This window comes from Macrotis lagotis, chromosome 6 (genome assembly GCF_037893015.1).
Source record: "Macrotis lagotis isolate mMagLag1 chromosome 6, bilby.v1.9.chrom.fasta, whole genome shotgun sequence".
Taxonomy (NCBI): domain Eukaryota; kingdom Metazoa; phylum Chordata; class Mammalia; order Peramelemorphia; family Peramelidae; genus Macrotis; species Macrotis lagotis.
In genome coordinates, this window is record NC_133663.1 from 189102660 (window position 1) to 189122096 (window position 19437).

General features: G+C 35.9%; 1 protein-coding gene across 6 annotated transcripts in view; it reads right to left on the minus strand.

The window, feature by feature from the left end:
- Positions 1-5575: 5575 nt before the first annotated feature.
- Positions 5576-19437, minus strand: part of CCDC138 (coiled-coil domain containing 138) — a 75472-nt gene continuing 61610 nt past the window's right edge. Inside the window, exons 12-13 of one of the 6 annotated variants that reach the window (XM_074192156.1) lie at positions 8410-8548; positions 5576-6133 (exon numbers count right to left, since the gene is read on the minus strand). In XM_074192156.1, coding sequence (XP_074048257.1) covers positions 5968-6133; positions 8410-8548 — 305 coding nt within the window. In that variant the 3' untranslated portion in view covers positions 5576-5967. The remainder of the gene's footprint in view (positions 6134-8409; positions 8549-19437) is intronic. The other 5 variants (XM_074192153.1, XM_074192154.1, XM_074192152.1 and 2 more) reach the window with 5 other exon arrangements.

A 19437-nucleotide genomic window follows, 5' to 3' on the forward strand; every position in this document is an offset into this window, starting at 1 on the left:
TATGTTTTCCCTCCTTGTATTATGATCTTTAATCCAAATATTGACTTCTTCCTCCTTTTATCATCTTTAGCAAATTTTCCTACCCCCAGATCCATCGATTTCCACAGAAATATATCTTCTTGTTATGTAGGCAATGTCATTGTGGTGATTCCCCAACTCCTCAAATCTTTTCATTTTCAACAAGGTTATGGCTTTTCATCACTGCATGGCAGATACAAGTTGTATCTCAACAATTAGTCATATTGACCTTGAATTAAGATCACTAACTCTGTACCCACTCCCTCTTCCCCTCTGTTATAAAGACCCTTTAACAGTCAAGAAAAAGATAGCTCTAATTAGGTGACACAATTAACAAAGCATTCAGAATTGTAAATGAACCTAATAATGAGATCAAATTAGATGACTTGCATAAAATTTTGCTTTTCCAACCTTCAACCTCTATGTAAATGCTAGCTAGTATCATTAATCAATCAGGTATTTATTTAAAATTAAGAATCTGTTATGTTCCAAGTTATTGCTTGATGTTGGGTACAGGAAGACAAGAACAAAGCAGTCCTGCCCTTCTCTAGGGGCTTTACTTCTGTAATGATGAAGACAGCAATCACAAGGACAATCTTTCCTCATCATAAATGGCCATGTTCTTCTGGTCAAGAATCATCAATGAATTCCTATGACCCAATAGTTCAAATACCAGCTCCTTAGTCTACTAGATATTCAGTGTTTTAAAGTCTGATTATCAAACAAGTGTTCCATACCTTTCTCTAAATCTTTTTTTCCATGTATTCTATATTTCAGTTAATGTGGACTGTTTACTCCAACCCCAATCCAACTCTTCTACCCATCCTTTCCAGGATAGCCCATACTCTGTCCTTGTGATATCATGGCTAATTTATCCTGTGCTTGGAACCTTCTCCATGTCAAACTTCTATCATCTAAATGCTAACACAAATATTTTTCTATCATCTAAACGCTAACACAAGTATTATGTCCTCCATGAATATTTCTCTTATTTGTTAGCAAGGACGTTCCTTCCCCCTGGACATAATAAAGCTCTTTTTTGCATGTGATTTGCATTCTGATGTAATATTGTGTTTATAATTTATTTGCAGTTGTAGCCTTATGAAAGAAAAATTCTAAATTCTAGGAAAGCTACAAAGTGGTGAAAAGAAGGGAAAGAAAGAGGGAGGAAAGGAAGAGGATGTTACAAAGCACTGGAGATGGGAGTTGGAAAATCTGGTATAGTCTCAGTCTTTGCCACCTTGGGCAAGACACTAAGCTTCATTTTACTCATTTATAAAATGGATTAATATTTTCCTCTATGCAGTGGATAGAGCACTGGGCCTCAAGGCAGAAAATTCTGAATTCAGAAGTGGCCTCTGATACTTAGACAATGCTGGGTGACCCTGGGCAAGTCACATAACTTCTGATTGCTTCAGTTTCCTCAGCTGTAAAATGAGGGCAATAAGAAGGCTGTTAAGAGAAACAAGTGATAAAATAATTGTAACAATTGTAAAGGTTTGGCAAAAGTGCCTGGTACATATATATAAATGTCAGCTATTTTATTATTAAGTTGAATCATGCTAGCGAAGCACTCCATCACTACAAAACACTAAGTAAATGTAAGTCGCTAGTCTCTCAGTTTTCATGCTTTGGAAATGTTTTGTTAAGGCCTTTTGGTTTTATGTCATAGTCATTCCTGAAAACTCTCCTTCCAGATCTAACTCTCCTTTGTTAACAAATAACAAAAGAGTTGACTGAATTAACACTATTGGGGGTACACGGGGGTAATTGAAGAGGAAGACATTTCTATTTTACTTATCACCATTTAGTGAATCCTGTTAAGAGATTGGGAGATGGGGGAGAGGGACAGAGGTGGGTGACTAAGGATCCACACAAAGAAAGGAAAAGTAGCCCAAACATGAAATTTGCATTTCCCAATGAGACTGAAGAATATTTTTAAACATCCAATAAAAGCCTCAGGAAAGCTAGAAACGGCACCTGTTCAAGTTTTAATGTAGATTAGTATAAGCAGAACTGTAGGTCAGATCATGGGGTGAGGGAACAAATTTGGTTTCCCTTTTTTTTTTAACATGGACAAGCCCATCTTATTTGTGTCAGTGATATATTAGCATTTTCCCTCAATTTCAACAGATTCTAAAGGGCAGTTATTTTGGGGGTTGTTTTCCCTCTATACCCCCAGAATTAAGCTGTGGAATCACTGAACATTCTAATTGTTTGGGAGCAAAGCGAGGAGAATGGAAAGGTGGAATGAGAGTTTAATCCTGCAAGCTATTGGATCTGTTCTCATGGAAGCAGAAGCCTGTCTTCATGCACGATCCTAGCTAAACACTGCAAAAGATCTGTAAATGTCACCAAAGTCCAGGGCTCATTCCCACACAGATAACCGTGAGCTTATCCGGGACTTCAGCAAAACCAAGAGACCTTAGATTTGGCCATCATTTGTGATTTGACAATTCTCCAGTCTAAGTATATTATGAATTAAGGTAAAAATTCACTTAATGTTTCTGTTGAGGACTATGTAAATTACATCTGTGACATTTCTACGATACTAATATATTGACCATATCTTACTACAAATTCCCCTTTCTAATCTTTCATTTCTTCTTGCACTTTTACCTTCATATATATGATTCCTTTCTAACTGCCTTTATATATCTACCCATCCTTACAAATCTTTACTAGATCCAACTATTCCAAAGTACATGGATATGTATGTATGTACATAGAATACTGTTTTTCTGGTCCCTTATTTCTCCTATAATCTTGTTATTCCTGCTTTGGGGGGGGTCATAACAGATTTGCCTCAGTCCCTTATTTTAACTCTGTGAATCTTTGTTTCAAGATCTTTGTTTTTTGGTAAAGAACATATTGTTGAATTCTCCTTTCTAATCTATAGGCGAGTTCTCCCCATTCCCTAATAAGATAGCTCTTCTTGCCAAGACCAGCTCCTCCATTCTTGATCTCTTCCCTTTTTAATCAAACTCTCATACTTATCTCATATTCATATTAGAGAATATGTGATTTCTCCCCTATTGCTTTTAAAGTTTTAAACCCCTATCCAACCTTAAAAATCTTCACTAGTCTTACCTGACCTCTCAAACTATTGAGATATCTTTTCTCAGCCAAACAACAAAACAATTATAAAGAACTGCCTACACTTATCATTTCTATTTATGAACCTTTTATAATCTGGTTTCTGACTTAAGTTACTTAGCTGATTCTTTCTACAGTTACCAATAACAGCTTCTCTTTTGCATCCTTCTTGACTTCTCTTGTGTGTTTACTACCACTGACCACTCTTCTGAATCCTCGCTCCCTACTAGGTTTTAGTGACACTACTCTCTCCTGGTTTCCCATTTTCCCACTTTTTTATTGTTCCCTGCAATGGGGAATGGGGGTGGGGGTGGAACAGAACTTACTGAAAGTTGGGCCATAATGTGAGGAGAAAGGAAAACATTCCTAAGGCAAAATAGTTAGACTGAGGCTTTTTCTCAAGACTACAATCTTTATACAATCTTAAGCCTCATGTCTTGGAAAAATGAAACAGATAAAAAAAACCTTAAATGATTTCAGATGTTAGAAAACGTTGGTTTAATATGATGTTTAACAACTCTTACTGCATAATGGGGATAAGTGATTAATAAAACTGTAATAATTTCAAAATTAAACAAGTCTTTCCAACTAACCCAAATTTTAAAAAAATCATTTTAACCCTGGATTCCAATTCTTAAAATTCACAATCTCTTTATAACGCCTACATCTGACAACCACCATTTCAAAAGCTAAGTAACCAACTTTACTATAACTAAAATTAAATCTGAAATAAGCTACTAGATAATTGCATGAAGATAGGGTATTACAAAGAGCATATCATATTATTTTTTGCTAGTTGTGATGCAGTCTAATCTAGGTTAGAAACTAAAACACAAAATGTGTAGATCAAATATTTATAAAGAATAGGGCCACTATATAAGGGCAGCTAGGTGGTACAGTGGATAGAGCACCAGCCCTGGAGTCAGGCAGGAGTACCTGAGTTCAAATCTGACCTCAAACACTTAGTAATTACCTAGCTGTGTGGCCTTAGACAAGCCACTTAACCCCATTTGCCTTGCAAAAACCTAAAAAAAAAAATAGGGACACTATGATTGTCACAAGTACAAATGTGGATGACCAAAGCAGCCAAGGGACAGTGATTACCTAAGTATCTACTGTGCAAGTGATTTCAAGTTTCAGTGAATCAGTGAATTGTTAACAATTTAAAAATGCCTATTACAAACAATGGAACCAGCACTTTGGAACTGGCAATTTCATGTGTTAAATTCACAATAGATTTTGACTAGCCTTTACTCTTTTTTTATTTGTACTGAGATTATATACAATGATCTGGCACTTTATAAATGCTTGCTGAAATTTTGAAACACTTAAGAACTCAGATAATTGAAATGATTCCAGCAGATCTATGATTAAAGCTGCTATCCACCTCTTAACAAAGGCAATGGACTCTTGATGAAAAAAAAATCAAATTTTTTGCATATGATAAATGCAGGAAATCGTTTGGCTTGACTAGGCACACTTGTAATATAGGTTTATAATGTATAATTGTTATTAGGGGTTTTTTCCTTAATGGAGGGAAGGAGATAAAATAGATTTCTGTTAATTGAGAAAATTTCATTTCAGTTTTTTGAAAAATTTGATTTAATAGGAGCTGCTATCCTGAAAGAATATGCTTCATTTGAAAAGATAACACAGGTTACACAGATTACCAGAGTGAAGAGCAGTATGAAGTAGAAAACTAGACTTAGCTAGAAAAGTTTACACACCTCCAAAATGGGGATACTGAGACCTATCTTACATTCCTCACTGACAAGATGCAGGAACGAATAAAGATACTGTGTAAGGTATTAATATTCAGTATTCAGAATTAAGAAATTATTAATATTCCTTAAATCAGTACTGTAGTATGTCAATTGCTTCTAAGATCCTCCTCAGGTGCCTCTTCTTGTTATGCCAGTAAAATTCTGGCAGGGTCTACTGAAGATAGAGGCTTTGATTACAGTCTCAATAACACAGTCTGTTTTCCAAGTAGAGTTTTGCAGAGACAAGAGTTGGTCTTAGGGTAATTTTTTTTTTGGGGGGGGGCAAGGTAATGGAGCTAAGTGACTTGCTCAAGGTCACAAAGCTATTAACTGTCAAGTGTTTGAAGTGACATTTGAACTCAGGTCCTCCTCCAGGGTTGATGCTCTATCTATTGTATCATCTAGCTGCCCCCAGGTGATTAATTTTTTGAGAAAGATTATGCCACAGTCAAATCTGTGTCAGCTTTAAGATCATCTATTAAGCAAGTAGCTGCAATCTCCACTGGTAGAGAGAACAGTCATTCTGATGAAATCAGAAGCTATGAAATACTTAAGAGGCATGAATAATATATACATGCTTAATGATGTGTATCATACTAGAAGACCACTCTTATTGAAGAAGCTCTTTATGATAAGTCAAAGACACTTAGTAAAAAAAAACACAAACAGGCATTCCTAGATATTAATAAGGGAGTTCTGTTTCAAAAAATTTATTTCAGAAAATGGAAAGACAACAAATTCAAACCCTCTTTGCAAATTAACAAGAACTTTATTCAGAATTACATAATTTTAAAATAATTTTCCTGAAAAGACCTGTACAAAAGTAACCTTTTCAAGTGCCATGAACTCTGAAAGTTCAGTCTATTATATTGGTTGTATCACTGTATTTGAAAAGGAGAATTCCAATAGTTCCACAATATCTATTTAATTAAAAAATAAAAATATTTAAAATGCTGTCTATTTGCCTTTCATGATAAACAATACTATGCTACATCTTATAACTTTACTAAGCAAAATTTTAGTCACTTTGGTTAATCTTTCAATTTTCACAAATAAGTAACATGCATAGAAAATAAAAAAAATAATTTGTCTAACAATTTGCAGCAGTGACAAGAGAGCTGCATTTAGTTAAACCCAAATTGAAGAGAGTTGAATTAAGATTGATACAAAGAAAAATATGCTCTGGATTTGCTGTCCTCTGGATTTCTTGAAGCATCAGGTGAAGTGTAAAGAGTTCAAACAACTTCTTATTACTCCTGTAAGAAATATTTTTTGAATTGAATTAATAACATGTGCAATGCTCATAATGACATAAGAAATGATAATTATTTAATAACACTAAAAATTAAAAACAACAGAATTTCTTAAGAATCATAGTGTCAATAGTGTCATTAATAGTCCTTTGACTATTAATGGACGAAATCTCAGCCTACATATAGGAAAAAACTAACACCTAGAATTATGAAGGCAATAAAATTTGTTTGAGTTCTGAATCCTGATCATGTATCTATAGTACTAGGTTCCATTCTGAACACTGCATTTTTGGAAGGAATCTGAAAAATTGTGGACTTTGGGGCAGGGGAGAAGAGAATGTCCAGAAGATAGCAACTTTGATACAATACCATCAGGTGGATGAACCGGGTAAATTTCATCTAAAGAAGAGAAGATAAGGTGGAATATAACAGTTGTATTCAGTATTAGATTAGATTAGACTTGTTCAATTTGACCTCAGAGGACAGTCTAACATCAACCAACAGAAACTGCTGAGGTGAGACTGAGAACTGATATAAGGAAAAAATTCCTAACATTTAGGATGAAGAATAGAACTGCCTTGGGAAATAGTAGGTCCTCCTTTACTTAAGCCAAGGATACAAGGATCAGTCATTAAGGATCATGTTAGAAGGAATTCCTACACAGGAGGAAGTTGGACTCTGATGACTTTCCAATTCAGAATATTATTTAATAATTACTAGTTATTTTGAGTTATGTACTTCCTTTTTACAAAAACAACAAAACATGACTACCATGTTTTATCTAACTTCTTACATCTAACTTAAATTCGAAAATATCTGGATGCTTCCAAGCATTTGTCACCTCTCCCCCACTCACTTCTCCCACTAACCTTCCAGGCATTTTCATCTGTAATAAGAATTAGATTTTATATGTTTCTAATTTTCTTGCCATGGTACATTTATTTTATAGGAGTAACAGAAAATGACCATATATACCCACCAATTTAGATAAAAAGATAAAATTTGCATCTTTTCAACTTCAAAGATTTACTAAAAGATTTGAGTATCATATTATTCCTAGCCCTTTATTCAAACTTTGTTCAAATTGTTTATCTAAGTTTGAAATGGGTATGAGCTCCAAAATATGGAATTTAATAGTAATGTATATGAAGCCAAGAGTTTATGGACAAGGAAACTGAGGCTCGGGGAAATTGAGTGATATACCCAAAAAAGTAGGTAGGAGTAGCTAGTAAGACAAGTGAGATATGAATCCTGCTCCTGACTCCTCATCTAGGCTCTCTTTCCACTGCAGCAGGATATCTCCTCTATACCAGAAGTATCAAACTATAGTCCACTGGCCTCAAAAAAACAAGATTAAATGAAATTAGGAAATGTTTAACAAAACAGATGAACATATAATATACAACACATATAATGTTAATTTGTGGTTTCCTAAATCAATATGCAGATACTAGCAGGGATCACTTCCTACTTGACTTTGACACCATTCTTTTAATTTAACCCTTACTATTAATTAAGAAATAGTAAAAAAAGGTAACCTTTTAAAACCTGGAAATGATATGATGATGTAACTGCCAAAGTATACTATTCATATTTTATGCACAACATACACAAATAGACATATTATAAAGGTAGGCATACAAATAGACATATTATAAAAGTAGGCAACACATACAAAAATCAGATTTCATACAAGGTTACATACGTTATTTATAACTTGTTCTCACTGAGTTTAAACATGAATAAAACTTTATACTATGGGATACTAAATTGCTATGAGTTTCAAAATTCTTTATCCATCATTGAGTTGGTCCAAAGACAAGCATCTTCTGGCCCTAACAACTTTCACAAAGATTCTGCAAAGTGACAGGTTTGTGATCTGCTTTGATAGCACAGGAAGGAGCCACTACAACTGAGATACTTGGAATATGAAAATATTTTTAAGAAGATTTTTAGGATCCAGGTCTTAGAGCTGGAAAGAACTTTATAGATGGAATCTAACACCCTCAATGCAGATAAAAGAACAGGCCACCCAAGAAAGGAAAGTAACTTGCCCAGGGTAATAATATGGGTGGGCAATAAGAAAAATTATGGTTTCAACCATATGCTCTTTGACACCAAAATCAGAGTCCTTTCTGTTACCTTTTACTGTTTCTACTGAAAAAACATTTTCTTGAGAAAACTAATGAAAAGGTCTAAATCTGTCTAATTTTAACTTAATCAACAAGGCTACTAAGAGGTATAAATAGAAAAACAGCAAAAATTAACAAAGTTTTTACTTGATTTTGGAGAGCTTCTGTAGTATAATGCTGAGTTTTTCCAATATCTGAAGATCAAGTTTAGGATGTCGGAGCAGCACAGAACAAGTACGGAAAAATACTACATTGCTACAAGCTTCTAAGAAAGGCTGCAAGAATCCTATAAAAAAAACAAAATTAATTATGTTAATAGAGTACAATAAGAAAAAAGAGAAACTGCATGTGCTTGGTAAATACATTTTGATGGTTTTTACTCGATTTGTAATTTTTAAAAATTCTACATAGGATCATGGGGATTAGAGAGAGGAAACCAATGAAATCAATCTAGCCCAGCTTTTTTATTTTACAAATGAGGAAACTAAAACTCAGAAGATTAAGAGACCTATCCAAGTCAATTAGATAATAAGAGGCAAAGCTGAGATTTGAACTCATATTCACTAGTCACAAAAATCATTCTGCCTCTACAACAATATCATTACATTTTAAATGAAAGTATCACTTGCCTTTCAATGAATGATACAAAATTAAGGTTTTCTTTAAAAGTTTTCATCTAAACAGAAAGTGCTAAGGGCAAAGGACAAAAGCTTTTGCTTTTACTCCAATTAACCTAAACCAATAAATTGAATTTTCCTTGCTAACACTATGTTATTTCCTTAAGAATAAACTAAAAGGGTTAGAGAAAACTTAATAAGGAATTTCAACCACCTCAATTTTTCCATTTATTTCTTGTCTATCTTATCACTATTTAACCAGAAGCTGACAGGGAAGTGGTGTGCAGTGCTGTCGTTAGAGCATTTGACTTGGGAGTCAGGAAGACTTCTTTTCATAAATTCAAATCAAATCTAACTTTACCCTTTTTGTCTCAGTTTTCTAATTTGTAAGGATGAGCTGGAGAAGGAAATGGCAAACCACTCCTCTGCCAAGAAAACCCCAAATGGGATCATAAAGAGTCAGACACAACAGTTGAACAATAACAGCTATCAGACAACCTAAAGGGTGTGTGTGTGTGTGTGTCTGTGTGTGTGTCTGTATGTGTGCTATCTGTGTGCACGCACACACACACACACATGCGTGTGTGTGTGTGTGTGTGTGTCTGTATGTGTGCTATCTGTGTGCACGCACACACACACACATGCACACCTATGCCGATGATGATGATGATATTTGTCCTGAATTCTCAGAGGTCCATGACATCAGGGAGGTGATGACAAGCACATAAATTAGATTTCAGGGTGGGGGTAGGGGTGGACTAAGTCATCAATCTCACTTTCTGCTCCAGTGGGTAGATATGAATCAGGATGACTGGAGATGACCCTGGTTGTAAGACAATCAGAGTTAAGTGATTTGCTCAAGGTCACCCAGGTAGTATGAGTCTGAGGCTGGATTTGAACTCCTGTCCTTCTGATTCCAAGGCCAGTGCTCTATCTACTGCATCACCGAGCTGCCCTATACAATTAGATATTTATTAAGACAAGTTCAAGGTTTAAGCACAAATAAGTTTTTTTTCATTACAAACAAAAATTAATTGAAATCACTTATGCTCTTAAAAACTCAAAAGTTCTTTTACTAAAACTGAACTACCCTATTAGAAAAAAAATAAGTTCTATTTTAAGAGTAAAACTGATGTTTACATAAAGCATAAGCCTCAAGGCTTTTTTTAAAATGCTAAGTTCTGTATTTCACCTTCTGATAAAATAAAAAAGATACTTTGCTTATTAACTACTGTACAAGAAAGTATAATTACACAGATTTCAAGGCAGTATAAAAAAGGAAGCTATTCAACTTAAGACCACCAGTTCCAGTCAAGCTGAAGAAAATCAAATGACTCAAGGAAATATAACTAAAAAACCAGTGATGATGATGATGATGATAATCATAGTGAAGATTAAAGGTCACATTTTCAGGGCAGCTAGGTAGAGCAATGGATAGAGCATCAACCCTGGAGTACTTGGGTTCAAATCCAGCTTCAAATACTTAATAATTACCTAGCTGTGTGGTTTCCGGCAAGCTACTTATAACCCCACTGCCTTTGACCCTCCCCCCCAAAAAAAACTAAAAAAAGAGTGATATTTTCCTATTATTTAAAAAATGCAATCTTCTGAATAACTATTTTAAAACAATTTTTTACCTAACTCAACTATCTTCAATTGGATGGCAATAAGTTAACCAAAAGAGTAATCCTTACTCCATCAAATATACACTGTTATCCTAGTGTGCAAACTAGGATGACTATGCTTTCTTTCCATAGGCAGATGTTTTCCAAAGGCCTGGTTCTTTGTACCTTATCAAACCTGACCATGCTTCTTTTGATGGCATCTACATTAATGAATGTCATTCAATCAATCAAAGTTGGCCACCTCTATTCTTTCTGGATTTTCCCATTATTGCTGTCTTGATTCCATACCCACGTAACTCTTCAGTCTCTTTTGCTGTCTCATCATCCATCCATTCCCTAACTATGGGTATTCCCCAAGATGCCCCTTCCTCTTCTTCTCCAACATTAGCTCCCATGGACTTAATTATTATCTCTGTCTAGATAACACACACACACACACACACACACACACACACAGAGTTGTTCAGTTATAGTCATTCTTTTTGACCCTAGAGACCATACTGTCCATGTGATCATCTTCATAAGGATACTGGAAAATGTTGCTATTTCCTCCTCTAGTGGATTAAGGCAAACAGAGGTGATCTGCCCAGGGTCACACAGGCAGTGTGTGTGAGGCTTGATCTGAACTCAATTCTTGCCAACTCCAGGTCCACTACTCTATTACCTTAGTAATATAGCCCTAGTCTCTCCTCCAAACTTTAGTCTCACCACCCTAACTGGTAAATGACCATATAAAAACTGGATACCCTAAAGACATCTTAAGCAGATGTCTAAAATAGACTTCATTACCTTTTTCTATAAACCTTCCCTTCTTCCAAACTTGCCTTATTTATTTCTTGCCAATAGCACAATCATCCTTTCAGTGTCTCAGATTTATATTCTCAACATTATCTTGGGCTCTTAATTTTCCCTCACTTTCTACCTTCAGGAACACATCTAGAATCTAACCTCTCTTCTCCAGTCCCAAAGCTATGAATTCAGTTTTAGGCCTCAACACTCCCACCCAGATCATCTGAACAGCTCCTAATTGATGTTCCTACCTCAAATCTCTCAACATTCTATTCCGTTTAACATAGTGGCCAAAGTAATTTTACATAAGCCCAGATGACACTGATGCTGATGCTAACAATGTGAATCCCCTACTCAACCAACTTCATTGGTTTCCAGTTGCCTCTGGATAACATCTACTCTTCTGTTTAGAACTTTAATTCCTACACAAATAGGCCCCAAGCTATCTTTCCAATATCCCTGGATATTACTCCTCCTCCTCAAGCCCCCTGTTAGTCTCCATGCCTTTTGTAGCAGCTATCCCTTAGACACCAGCTTCAGCAAGAAGTCTTTTTTTTTATCCTTCCCATTCTTTTTTATTGATAACATATTTTTAGAAAGTTTTTTTCTTTTTTATTAAAGATATTATTTGAGTTTTACAATTTTCCCCATCTTACTTCCCTCCCCCACACCCCCCGAAAGCAATATGTCTGTCTTTACTTTGTTTCCATATTTTACATTGATCCAAATTGTGTGTATGATGAGAGAGAAATCATATCTTTAAGGAAGAGACAAAGTCTAAGAAATAAAAAGATCAAACAATAAGATATTTTTTTTTTTATAAATTAAACTTTGTTCAAACTCCATGGCTCTTTATCTGGATACAGATGGCACTCTCCTTTGCAGATAGCCCAAAATTGTTCCCAATTGTTGCACTAATGGAATGAGCGAGTCTTCAAGGTTGAACATCACTCCCATGTTGCTGTTAGGATATACAGTGTTTTTTTGGTTCTGCTCATCCAAGAAGTCTTTCTTGATTCCTTTAGTGTACTCCTACACAAACTACTTTGTCTTTAACTATGTGTTATATGTGTGTAGATATAAGTGTATGTCAATGTGTTTATTAAATATATTTATGCTATGTCTTTAAATACACTTCATTTTCTCCATTTGAATGTAAAATTGCTTTGAGTCAAAACAAGTCATTCTTTGTACTTGTATCTCCAGTGCCTGGAACACTGCCTAGCACATAGAAGGCGCTGTTGTTTGAGAAATATGAAATAATTTGAGGTAGGAGGGATTGACCACTGAATAGATCAAGAAGAGCTTCCAGTAAAGGGCAGGGGATACAAAGGAAGGTCAGACATAATCCCTGCTCTTGGGAGTTCACAATCCAATGGGAGAGTATGTACAAATATGCTATATACAGGATAAACTAGAAATAATCAACAGACATTGAGAAGGGTTGGGAAAGGCTTCCTGAGGAAGGTAGAATTTTATCTGGGACTTAAAGGAAGCCATGATGCCAAAATGAGAAAGGAGAGAATTCCATTCAAGGGGTAGAGGAATACTAAGGAAGCGAGTGTCATAATAGTGGGTATAAAGTGTAAGAAGACTGGGGGGGTGCAGATTATGAAAGACTTTGAAGGCTAAATAGACAATTTTTAAATTTCATCTAACAAGTCACGGGGAGGCAGCAGAGTGGGGAGATGGAGTGTGTGACATGATCAGACTTGCACTTTAGGAGATTATAAATGAGTACAATGTGAGGCAGTGTTGGGGGGGGGAATGACCAAAATAATTTTTTACTGCCATATCTAGGAGAAGGAAAGACAAACAACACACACAGACACTCATGCTCATATATTTATGTGCATATCCTTCATAAGATTCTGTTCCTCTTTTAAGAGTTCATGTTAACAAACATTGAAGTGCCAAAGTATGGTCCTGGGGATTTGATGATGTTGCTGATCCGGATATGAATCAGGACAACTGGACATACAGTGGGGAGACTGATCTTTTTAAGCTAAAGTTTTTAACACTGGCTTCAGTTTGACTGAAGCAATGCCCATTTGGTAACCAAGACTAGTTAAGAAAGAAATGAGTGAATATAAATAGAAATTGTTTTTGTTTTGGCCAGAAACCCTGAGAGTCTTCCCCTACCAGATTGATTTTTAAAGTGGCCTCAGACATTGCCATGGCTTTTCTACCAATAAGAGATAATCTTAACCATCATGAGAATAAGATATATACTCGATAAAGAAATGGGTCTTTTATTTTGTCATGGTCTTTGATCAGATTAAGAGAGATGTCTTATATATCAATAAATGAATATCAGATCATGTATCAGAATATATATCATCAAAAAAAGTATAAGGGGCAGTTAGGTAGTACAGTAGATAGATCATTGGCCTTGGAGTCAGGTGAAAATATATCAACTACAGAGGTGCATTCACCAAGACTAGATACACTTAAAAACTTTTAATAAATCAGGTTATGGCATGTATAACCCATATCTGATTGCTTATTATCTCAGGGAAGAAGGGAGGAATAGAATTTGGTACTCAAAACTTTAAATAAAAAAGTTTAAATAAACCATATTGTAGATACAACATATAAACAGCATTTAAAAGAAAATTTATTAAAGCTTAGAACTATTCACTATTTTTTGTTTCAGATTCTATAAATAAATAAATGAAAAATCACTGCTACAGATCAGGAGGTACAAAACTGAAATCAATGTGAGAAGAAAATTCACTGGGTGTCATCTTTGACTCTTCTATCTCCCTTACCTCTGAAATTTAGTCACCTTCTTTCTACTCATATGGTTTTTATCCTTGTTCAGACCTTTATCACTTCTCCACACAATCACTGGATCAGCCCCACCCCCAATAGAACTTTCCTTTAGTCTCTTTCTAAATCCATTCTCCACACATTGTGAAGATGATATTCCTAAAACATCAGTTCTGACCATGTTACTATTGTACTAAAAATCCTCCCAATGGCCCCCTCTTGTGGTCTCTGTGACCCTTTTTTCATGGCTTATTTCTTATGGCTTCCTTTCATGCACTTTTAGCTAAAAATTGACTTGTTGGCCATTCCCAGTACCTGACCTTCCATACCATGTCCTTGCCCAGTGGTGCCCTTGTTAGGAAGCTATTCCCATTCCATCTAAACAAGTGTCATATATTACATGAAGCTTTTATGGACCCCCCCCATAATCAGCTCAATTTTTTTTCAAATTACTTTCTATTTATTCTAATAGAATGTGAGGTCATTGATAGCAGAGACTTTTTGTTGTTGTATCCCCAGTGCTTAGTATCCCCAGTTATCTAGTGGTTATCTGTCTAATAAATATCTAAATTGAATTGAAATGAGTATATAAAATCAAGAACCTAGATTATTTCTAAGGTACTTTCTGCCTCTAAATATTCCTAGCTGTGTGATCCTGTCACTTAACTTCTGATTGCCTCAGTTAGCTCATCTGTAAAAGAGATAACAGGATTATAGTGAGGATCAAATGAGATAGTATTTGCAAAATACTTAGGGGCAGTGCCTGGAGCATAGTAAGCACTATATTAATATTAACGATCGTTATTATCATCATTTATCATCATCATCATCGCATCCCCAGGACCATACTTTGGCACTTCAATGTTTGTTAACATGAACTCTTAAAAGAGGAACAGAATCTTATGAAGGATATGCACATAAACATATGAGCATGAGTATCTGTGTGTGTTGCTTGTCTTTCCTTCTCCTAGAAGACTATGACATCTGAGAAGTGATGCCAAGACAAGTACAAGAATTGGATTTGAGTGAAGGGGGCTATGCTATATCACTAGCTTCATTTTCTCTTCAGGAGTTATCAGGGTCCAGTGGCCAGATATGAATCAGGACAACTGGACATACAGTGGGGAGACTGATCTTTTTAAGCTAAGGTTTTTAACACTGGCTTCAGTTTGACTGAGGCAATGCCCATTTGGTAACCAAGACTAGTTAAGAAAGAAATGAGTGAATATAAATAGCAATTGTTTTTGTTTTGGCCAGAAACCCTGAGAGTCTTCCCCTTCCAGATTGATTTTTTTTTCTGGCAAGGTTAAAGTAGCCTCAGACATTGCCATGGCTTTTCTACCAATAAGAGCCTGAGAATCATAATTTTCAAAAGAAAGTTGCATGTACATAGAAAAAAAGGAGAGAAAGAATGCACAAGTAACTAGGACTTAAGAGGCAAAAACATGTATGGATTTTGAGAATCTCACAATATAAATCTTAAATCTAAACAGGAAAACTCAAGTTATTAAATAAATTTTCTAGTGTCACTAGTAAAATGGAAGAAAACAAAGGACACCCATAATAAGTGTGCAGAATATATGCATTTCATATTTCCTCTTTCAAAGGTCTTTTAAAGGTGAGGAAAGATCACTAAACTTTCTTCAGATCCCTATCCCTATGTGAAATGGGTATTTTTATTTTCGTGTTGCTTCAGCCATGTCTAAAACTTTGTGATCCTTGTTGGGGTTTTCTTGGCAAAGACAGTGATTCTCCAGCTCATTTTACAAATGAGGAAACTGAGGCGGAGTCAAATGATCTGCTATGTTTCACAGTTGGAAAATGTTTGAAGTCATATTTAAACTTAGGAAGATAGTCTTCCTTATTCCAATCCCAATATCCTATACCACCTAGCTGTCCCTAAAGCACTAAGAATATTATGCTTTGTGGCTTTTAGCTATGATGTTTAAACATTACAGCTTTCTAAATAACCTCCTAAAGAAGGTCCTAGGTCCTAATCTAGGATCTTATGAATTAAAAAGGTTTTATTTACTATGTTATCATTATTTAGCCTACAGAATGCAGAAGAAGAGTGTTTAAATGTTTGCCAGTTACTTTTAACTTTTAAAGACTAAGTTTTCTTAGCTCAGCCAGACTGGATGAACAGGGCTGTGCACAGATCCTATCCTCTGATCAGAGTAAGAATTTTGAATGTTAGGTTTCCAATTTAGGCTCTGTGGTTCACCTGTCCTTGAGGTTCTCTATTCCAAAGCTAGGTTTAGTACAGACACTGGCCAGGCTTAATCCACTGCTGTTTGGATTCCTAAGCTCAAAAGGTCTGTAAAGTTCAAAGCTGCCGGGCCTCCCTCTAGCAGGGATTGCAGTGGTGGTATGGATCCAGCCAAGTTATTATTTTCCTTGTAAAATCAAGTTCCTCTGTATCTTGAAAATACTAAACATATTAAATGCATATGTGTCTAATTTTATAACTTCTTTGGTCATGAAAAGAGTGTCAGCAGTCAGGAAGCTCTACTACAATGTAGCTCTTGCTACATATGTGCAATCACTAAGTTTTCAACAACTCACAGATTAATACTTTATTACAGTTTTAAAAAGTATATCTATGCTTGTATAATAGCTTTCAATTTTTTTTTTGGTAAGGATGCTTTGTCTTTTTGGCATTCTCAGAGTAAAATGACAGTGAGGTGGCAAAGTGCCTAGAACTCTAGACCTGGAGCCTGGAAAACCTGAGTTCAAATCTTCCCCTCAGATATTTAGTTGACTAACCCTACGATAGTCACTTAACCTATTTGCCTCATTTTCTTCAACTGTAAAATAAGGATAATAGCATTTTTTTTTGAAAATCAGTAAAATATTTTATAAAATGCTTAGCCTAGTGATGGGCACATAACAGGCACTGAGTAAATGCTACCTAATTATAATGATAATGGAAGTCGAAATGAAAATAAGAACAAAGATCTAAAAGCCATCATTTTCTAAATATTAAAGCAGAGTATTATGGTCCAGGAGAAAAGGCTAGTCTTGGAGTCAGGAAAAACCCAGAACTAGTTGGCTGAAGGAGCTTGGGCAAGGCTTGTCACAGCTCTAATTCAAGCACCTATATCACAGGGCTGTGGTAAGGATGGAGAGGAATCACATGTAGGATGCTGCCCACCCTCTGAACAGCACGATCACATAAACTTCATTACAAAAAGTGGTAACACCAAAAGAACTTGAAAAAACAAAAAATTTCTACTCAGAGGAAACCTTTCAAAGTTGACCTATTCACATCATATACATAGTTAAGTAGGAGGTGGAGGGTTTTTCTAAATTAAACTTTAGAAGCACTATAGAATTAGTAGCTTCTTTTCCAGAATCAGTGATTTCACTGGTGCAGATATTCCCTCCACCAGTGCAGCCCATCTTATTTAGGGGATGGTTCTCAAAACTTGGGGAAGCTGAAAAATCAATCCCCTGAAAATAGCCTCTCCCACATTAGCTTGACATGGTCTCTTGGCAATGCGTACCTGAGCATCATGGAATGTGGAAAGATTGAGAAAAGGACCATAAAAAACATTGTCCTGGACAACATAGGAGAGACTGAGCACATCATAACTCAGAATCACCACAAATGCTACCTCACAAGATTGATGGAATCAAAAAACACAACTTATGTAAAGCATTTCATAAATTCAAGTATTATAAATATTATTAGCTGATCTTACTAATTGTAAAGAAAAAGAAAATATGCATTCTGGAATAGAATTTGAATTAATAACTGACTACTGCGGTATCAACTAAGTAAATATAAGAAAAATCTGCAATGTTTACACTCACTATACAAATTCATAAGACACTAATCTACAAATAGCCAGTTATGTTAAATATCTTATAAAAGCATTAATAGGTTTTATTGTCCAAGGACATTCTTTTGAAATTTAATGACAAAGATAAAATCAGAGGGGCAGTTAGGTGGCTCTGGAGATAGAGCACCAGCCCTAGAGTCAGGAGGACCTGAGTTCAAATGCAGACTTAAGATACTTAATGATTACCTAGCTGTGTGACCTTAGGAAAGTCACTTAGTAACCCCATTACCTTGAAAAATAAAATAAAAAATAATTTAATCTGCTAACTCAATTCTTACTAATCTTTAGAAAGTAAATCAAATTTTAAGTAAGTCGAGGACTGAGACTCTTAACTAGAAAACACTTGCCAATTTAGAAAGCCTTTCCCTATCAAACACACAAGATAGACATAAAAGGTCTCAAAGAGTACCTGAAAACTAAACAACTTAGATCTGTTTCTAAAGGATCAAAGTAATAGTTTCCAGCAAAGCGTATATGTTAATTGCCAAACTGAGATGCATTTCCAACCTGACAGGAGTATCAGAGTTTTTACGGGGAAAAAAAAGTTTTCCTCCCATTTATTAAGTACCCACTGTGCCAGACACTGCTTAGTGCTGGAGATACAAGGCAAGGTCAAAAACAGAACTTTTTGCAAAGAGGAAGATAATTCGATGATGAGGCAGAAATGAGTTATTTACAGGATAAATTGGAAATAATGAACAGAATTAAGATGGACTTGAGAAAGGCATCCTATGGTTGCCCCTCTCTGGGCCTTAAAGGAATCCTGAGGGCCAAGATGAGGGAGAAACATCCATGCATGGAGGCAGTCAGTGAAAGTGCCTGGAATCAAAAGAAGAACAATCTTGTTGAAAAGGACACTGGGGTGGAGGGGGGGGGGAAGTGTCAGAATACTGGGGGGGGGGGGGGCACATAGAAGACTTTAAATCTGATCCTGGAGGTCTTAATCAGTAGAGTTCAATAAACAAGAGGAGGTGTGTGATCACCACAGCAGCTGAGTATATCTGGAGCGGGGACAGTCATGGCAGGGAGAGGAAACACCTTCTGTCAAAGACCAGGCATAAAGTAATTGGTAGTTGGGGATGGGGGGGGGGGGGCCTGGGTGGTAGTGTCAGAGAGTGAAGAGACAAGGAGGACACTTAGGTTGTATCCTGGAGGACTGAGAGGCTAATGCTACCCTCAACAGCAGTAGGGAAGTTAGGAAGAGGAGGAGCTTGGGCAAAAAGGTGAGTTCAATTCGGCAAGTACTGAGTTTGCAGATTTCTAAGGGAGTTTAAGAAAGGTAAAGGCTATTTTGGAACTATGCCCAAAGGCAAAACAACTGTACATACCCTTTGATCCAGTAATCCCTACTGGGTCTGTATCCCAAAGAGATAATGAAACAGGGTAAAAGACCTGTATTAAGACATGTATTAAAAATATTTACCACAGTTCTTTTTGTGGTGTCAAAGAATTGGAAATTGAGGGGATGCCTGTCAAATGGGAAATGGCTTGAACAAGTTATAGGATTATGACTATAAAGGAATATTA